The sequence below is a fragment of the Carettochelys insculpta genome, chromosome 1 (genome assembly GCF_033958435.1).
Source record: "Carettochelys insculpta isolate YL-2023 chromosome 1, ASM3395843v1, whole genome shotgun sequence".
Classification (NCBI taxonomy): Eukaryota; Metazoa; Chordata; order Testudines; family Carettochelyidae; genus Carettochelys; species Carettochelys insculpta.
This window is the reverse complement of record NC_134137.1, coordinates 10,786,291-10,793,198: the sequence shown is the minus strand read 5'-3', so window position 1 is coordinate 10,793,198 and position 6,908 is coordinate 10,786,291. Positions and strand designations below refer to the sequence as shown.

General features: G+C 47.6%; 1 protein-coding gene across 1 annotated transcript; it reads right to left on the bottom strand.

Annotated features, from left to right (window-relative positions):
* Positions 1-1,486: 1,486 nt before the first annotated feature.
* Positions 1,487-2,449, bottom strand: LOC142020528 (olfactory receptor 52K2-like). Its single transcript, XM_075008879.1, has one exon. It carries the CDS (start codon positions 2,447-2,449, stop codon positions 1,487-1,489), a length of 963 nt encoding a protein of 320 aa, XP_074864980.1.
* Positions 2,450-6,908: the final 4,459 nt, after the last annotated feature.

Here is a 6,908-nt window from a genome sequence, read left to right as displayed (position 1 = left end):
TTTCAGCGCTTCATTAGTAAACTTCGAAATGGCCATTTGTACGGCCATTTCGAAGTTTGGGGCTAGTGTAGACACGGCCAATGTGAAAATGGCAGAGGTGCTTACTGACTTCTTTGTTTCGTTTTTCACCAAGAAGCTGGTGGTGATTAGATGCCCAGCACAGTGAAGGCTAGTGGAAATGGGATGGGTTTAGAAGTTAAAATAGGAATATTGCAAGTTAAAAATTACTTAGAAAAGTTAGATGTCTTCAAGTCACCAGAAGTGCATTCCAGAATACTCAGAGAGCTGATAGAGGAGGTATCTGAGCCATGAGCTATCATCTCTGAAAAATTATGAAAGTCAGGAGCGATTCCTGAAGACTGCAAAAGGGCAAATATAGTGCCCTTCTGTAAAAAGCGAAATAAGAACAACTGAGGAAACTACAGACCAGTCAGCTTAATAGGAGTTTTGTGAGAAAGACATGAGAAGTAATTCTTCCGCTTTACTCTACTCTAATTAGGCCTCTGCTAGAATATTGTGTCCAGTTCTGGGCACCACGTTTCAAGAAAGATGTGGAGAAATTGGAGATGCTCCAGAGAAAAGCAACAAAATGATTAAAGGTCTAGAAAACATCACCTCTGAATGAAGGCTGAAAAAGGTGGATTTATTTAGTCTAGAAAAGAGAAGGTTGAGAGGGGACTTGAAAGCAGCTTTGAAGTATCTAAAAGGGTGTTACAAGAAGGAGGGAGGAAAACTATTTTCCTTAGCCTCCGTGGATAGGACAAGAAGCCATGGGCTTCAATTTCAGCAAGGGAGGTTTAGGTTGGACATGAGGAAAAACATCCTGTCAGGTTGGTTAAATACTTGAATAAATTTGAACGTTTATATAAATAAATAAACATTGGAATAAACTGGTGGATCTCCAACATTGGAGATATTCTGCCAGAGATATCTAGAGCAGTGTTTCTTAAACTATGTTCCACAGAACACTGGTCCTGTGAGCATTTGATACTTCTTTGATATCATACACTGAAGGTATCTATTTTCTATTTTTAAAACTAGATGCAGTGCTACTTCTTCATAGCTATGATACCTGATTAAATTACTTTGTTTTGTTTTTGCTGTATATGTTGCTGCTTGGTTTGGATTTGTTTTGGATTTTTTTTGGTCTGACAATTTTTTTGAAGGAAACTTTCATAGGTGTTCTGCATAAAAATATTATTGTTTGGTATTCTGAGGTCCCAAAAAGTTTAAGAAACAATGATCTGGATGGTGCTTGCTCCTGCCATGAGGGCAGTGGACTGGATTTGGTGAAGTCTCGAGGTCCCTTCCAGTTCTACCATTCTGTGATGCTATTCACTGTGTGCATGAGGTTGCACTGGTAATGGTGGGGTGGCCTGCAGGTACCGTGCATGTGAAATCACACTGCTGTGAGTGGGGACGCACCAGTGAAGGTCAGAACAATGGATGCGTTGTCCATTATTGTGGGGCTGCATCAGTGGCCACTCTAGATACTGGGTTCTGCTAAAATCTGTCTTTGACCCAAGAGCTTTAAGACACGTTGTCGGACATGCTTGGCCTTCATGCCATAGACGATGGGGTTTAACATGGGAGGAATGACGAGATACAAGTCAGCCAGCAAGACTTGGGTGTGGCGGGCAAGCCTGAGGTCAAACTTATGCAGGTACATAGAAAGGAGCCCTCCCACGTAGAAGAGCAGGATGACGCAGATATGGGAGCTGCAGGTGCTGAAGGCCTTGAGACGCGCCTCGTGGGACGAGAGCCGTACGATGGAGCGAAGGATTGTGCCATAAGAGAAAGCGATGCACATAGAGTCTGCTGCCACTAAGGCCGTGGCCACGACAACACTGTACAGGTCGCTGGCTGATGAATCTGTGTCTGCCATCCCCACCACGGCCATGTGCTCACAGTAGGAATGAGGGATGACATTCGTTTTACAGTAAGGCAGACTGGTTAGGAAGCAGATTAAAGACGTTATGACCCCCACCCCTCTGGCAAGGGACATCAGCCCGATTAAGGCAATCTTTGGGTTGGATAAGATTGTCTTGTATCTCAAAGGGTTGCAGATAGCCACATAGCGGTCATACGACATGGCCAAGAGCACCCCCGACTCTACGACGGTGAAGGTGTGAATGAAGAACATCTGGATGAAGCAGGACTCAAAGCTGATCTCTTTGGAATCCAGCCAGAAGATGCTCAGCATTTTGGGGACAGCAGCAGTGGAGAAGACCAGGTCAATGAGAGCCAGCATGGAGAGGAAATAGTACATGGGCTCATGGAGGGTCTCATCCTGCTTTACAACGTAGAGCACAGCACCATTTCCTAGCAGAGCAATCACATACATGATGCAGAATGGGATGGCGATCCAGACATGCTGAGATTCCAGGCCAGGGATGCCAGTCAGCAGGAAGGTATCAGGGTTAGGGCAGGACTGATTGAAGGCTGACATGACCTACAGCCGATGCGGAGTCACAGAATTTCTTTCCCTGCAACACAATAATTAAAAGTCTGGGATTTTTTGGGACTTGAGACATTGTTTAAATCAGGTACGAACTCATTTGGTTTAGTCAGGCCAACTGTTCAAAGCTTGTTGCTTTAAGTTATGCTCCTAAATTGGCTGTCTGGTCTGGAGAGGCAGAGTGGTCAGGTGGCAGGAACCGGACAACTAGCCAGGAGACCAGCGTACTGTCTTGGGCTCTGCCACTGAGGACCACCCTGAGCCTGTCACTTCCTCTCTGCATGCCTCAGCTTCCCCTCTCTCCCTTTCTCTTGTCTCTGTCCTTTGTAAGTTCTGCTGGGCATAGATTCTGTCTCACAGACGTGTCTTTACAGCTCCTAGCCTGGTGAGGCCACAGTCGCAATTGTACTGGTAGATGGGATGTGTAAGACAGGGAGATGTCCATGCCCCGTCCTCTTTCCCCAGCCACCTCCATAAAACAAGTGGTATCGGGAGGCCTAGGAGCTACTTACAATATTCCTGCCCTGTTCCCGTACTCAGAGACAAGAAAAAGATGATGAGGGCTGCCGTTACAAGACAATGACCTGGAGACAGCAGACAGGCCTGGCTCCTCCCCGAGCAGCCCATGTTATTGTACGGTTATTACAGTGGGTTGTGCCAGGGCTGAATCTAACCTCATATACGTCCACAGGAAAATGAACCTAAGAGTATTGCAGCTGTTTGATCATTGTTAATCACAGCCGGTGTCTCCAGACCTCATCAAGGATGTGAACAATGAAAAGTTCTCCTGGCTTCCCCCTTGTTTTGGCTGACCTCCTGTTTAACACTGTGCATAAAACTTCACCCAGTTACCCTGTACTCAGCCCAATATCATGAGTCTGACTAAAGTAACTTCCAGAAAGGCCTCCATTCCTGAACCGAAGGCCTCAAGAGATTCAGGACCCAGCACTTCCCTGGTAGCGTGTTCCAATGGTGAATCTCTAGCACGTGTGAAAGCCTGATTTGGAATTAGGATATGTCTGCCTTTAACTTCCAGCCTGTGGTTCTCATACTGACAGGAGATTAAAGTGTTTTTCTCTACCTGGAATTTTCCCCCCATAAACCTTAGTCAAGTCATTTCTTGACAATCATGATAAGGCTATGCACCTTGAGCTCTCTTTAAGTCTCTCAACTTCAGGTATTTTCTCAGCCCTCAAGTAATTTTTATGTCTGTTGTCTGCACACCTCTGACTTTTCAACAGCTCTTTAAAATGTGGACACTGGACTCGGCTGGCTGTGTTCTAGTGTTGGTCTCACCATGGCTGCATAGAGCCATGAAGTCGCTCTCCTGCTCCACTTACCCATCCCTTGTGTAAATAGCCAAGGATCACATTGCTCCAATTTGTGTCAGGATGGGCAGGGGTGCTAAGCCACGCTCTGAAGCGCCCCTAGTCTGTGTTAGCCAGAAGCTGGGAATGGGGAGCAGGGGATCAGTCACCCAGTAGTTGCCTGTTCCATATATTCTCGCTGGGCACCTGGCCTTGGCCACTCTCAGAAGACAGGACACAGGGTTAGATGGGCGGTTGGTTTGGCCCATCATAACAATGTCCAAATTCACATTCCTTGAGTTGGCTGATTTTGTGCAAGGAAGTTCTCACTTGCGTGGTGTGTAAAGTGGCTCCCGCAGCACCCCCATCCAGGACTTTGTTGGGGAGCTCATTGATCCGGATTCACTCATCCCTGTGGCGCTGAGTTATTAGCAACTCCAGTTACGAGGAACAGTGTCTTTACCATGGGAGGGGGGAACTTTTCTTACGTCCTCAGCAGTTTTTAACCAGTATTTTGAACATTCCCCGTTTGCTAACTGTCCTGCCAGGTATCTGTAATGCCAATGATAGCACATACCTCCTCTGTAGTAAGACGTCCCAATTCCTTGTGCTTATTGCCACGGTTCCTAGTATTGGTGTATAAGCAATGAAAACATTGACTGGCCTTTCTAATGAGCAGCCCACTTTCCCTGTGCCTTCAAATAACCCTGCACAGTCACCTACCTCCTTGCAGGTCTTGTGGCTGTCATTTCTCATGTCTCCAGCAGTGCTGTGCCTGAGTGTGTGTGTGTGTGTCTGAAACGTCAATGCAAATGTTGCAGGAGTCTTTATAATTCTTACCTGTTAAACCTCCTGGGCTCTCCTCATCAGATAGGAGTCTCTGGAGGCTATGGGTTCTCTAACTCTGCCAGGCTGAGGCACTGAAGGTGGCGTTGACCCTAAATTAGCTTTTACTGTACTGCTTTGATGTGCTACCCTCAGGGTGCAGAATGCACGAGGATGAGGTGGGACGAATTACTTTAGCTGTCCCTTTGGGGATAGTGGTGTGGGTTCCTCTTTCTGCATCACTTCCCTGGAGGAAGCCTCTCTCCCGAATGTCTGTCAGGAAGGATCACTCTGGAGCAGGACCTACTAGAGCTTCCCGTCCAGCGGTTGGATGGGAAAGAAAGCCCTGCATGTTACTGCTGGTGGACCACAGCTGTGGATCTCCTTGTACTAGGGAATTAATAACCCTGAAAATAACCTTCTCTGAGCCCCGGCTTCCATCATATCTTCTCCCCACCCTGCGCTTTCGTCACAAAGTAGAAGGGCTAAAATGCCGGATGAGCTGAAAGTGTCTCCTTTGATTCTGGACTTTTGGGCTGCTCTGGCAGCACAAAGGAAACAACAAGTCAGTAATTGGAAATGGGGGGAGACAAAGAGCCAGTGCAGCCAGTGCCTATGCCTGGCCTGTTTCCCAGCCTTGGGATGGGCGCACTGGGGACTGGACAGGAGGAAAGCAGCAGGTTGATAATGTCACTGTGCTCCAGCAATCCCTGGCAAGAGGCCTGGGCCTTTGGGGTTGCATCCTGCTGGCAGTGTTTAGGGTAGCCCTGAGGCTGCTCTGAACTGTGCTGGACTGAGGAAATATTAATGGGTCCCTTGTAGTGCTCTTTACTAGTTTGTTGCATTCCAGGCGTCCTATCACACTCAGCACCATAGGCTCTGGATTGCTTCCTGTAGCACATCGTGTTAACATCTGCCACACGCTAGTTCTCATCTTCGATGCGGGAGGAGGAGGCTGTGTGTGGAATAGTGTTTTAGCTGGGTCATGTTTTTAAGTGCACGTTTATGTTAGAGGAGGCCATCGGAGCAGTACATTGTGTGCTTGGATTGGAAGGCAGAGAGTTTTGGGATGGTTCCTAGCTCTGGAGAGTCTGTTTCACAGTCTCAGGCTGGGCCCCAAGAAAGCTCCGTGTCCCCCACTAATGTGCTTTACCGAGCATTTCACTGGGCCAAGGAGTTGAATTGTTGTCATGTACTTTGCAGAGGACCAGCCCAATTTCAAGCCTACAGGCTGGACGGTTTCTGAATGATCTGCCTCCCCATCGCCAAAGTGAAGCTGAGCCTTATGTTTTGCTAATGGAAACCTTCATTCATGTTGTGCAAATGGCTCAAAGCTCACATGTGGTTGCACGATTGTCATTTAAACTCTGCATTACCAAACCCTCTCAAGGCAGATGTTTGTCATGGCAAATTACAGGCAAATGTTTCCTAACATTAGAATAATAGAGTGATAGGGTTGCCCAGCCAGGGCTTTGTCAAGCTGGGACTCAGAAACCTCTAGGGAAGGAGATTCCAACGCCTTTCTAGGTAACACATTCCAGTGCTTCCTCACCCCCCCCAGTGAATAGTTTTTCCTAATATCCAACCTCAGACCTCCCTCACTGTGACATGAGCCCATTGCTCCTTGTTCTGTCTTCTGTCACCCCTGAGAACAGCCTCTCTCCAGCCTCTTTAGAAGCCCCCTTCAGGAAGCTGCAGGCTGCTATCAAATCACCTCTCAGTCTTCTCTTCTGCAAACTAAGAAGCCCAAATCCCTCGGCCTCCTCTCATGTCCTGTGCTCCAGCCCTCTCATCACTTCTGTTGCCCTCCACTGGAATCTCTCCAATGGGACCACATCCTTTCTGTCATGCAGGCCCCAGAACTGGACACAATATTCCAGATGTGATGGTCACGATGAGCAAACTGTCTGACGACCTTAACGAGAGGAGTATAAACAAACTGTCAGATCAACTGAATGGGACAGATCCGCATTGCCCTGGATTCCAAACTGAATTTACACCATGCAGGTAATTGTTATTAATGATTCTCGTAGGAGCAGAGACCAGAGCTCAGGGCTTGGTGATACTGACCGTACATGTTTAGGAGCAGACACAGGATGGGTTTCTGTCATTTGCCTGGATTTGATTGAACTCGTGTCTGTGAGGTCATTGTTTTGCATGGTGCTTTGCAGACAGGGTCCTTGCCCCTAGAAACACACAGTCTGATGCACAGAGGGCAAAGCAGACAAGGCGCAGACCCTCAGGGCAGACCAGGGAGGCTGAGGAGAGAACTTTAAAGGTGAGGAGACCAGGGATTTCTGGAAGAAATGGGCTTGGTT

Excerpts from the sequence above, each read along its gene's own strand:
- LOC142020528 (XM_075008879.1), bottom strand. The coding sequence starts at position 2,449 with ATGTCAGCCTTCAATCAGTCCTGCCCTAACCCTGATACCTTCCTGCTG.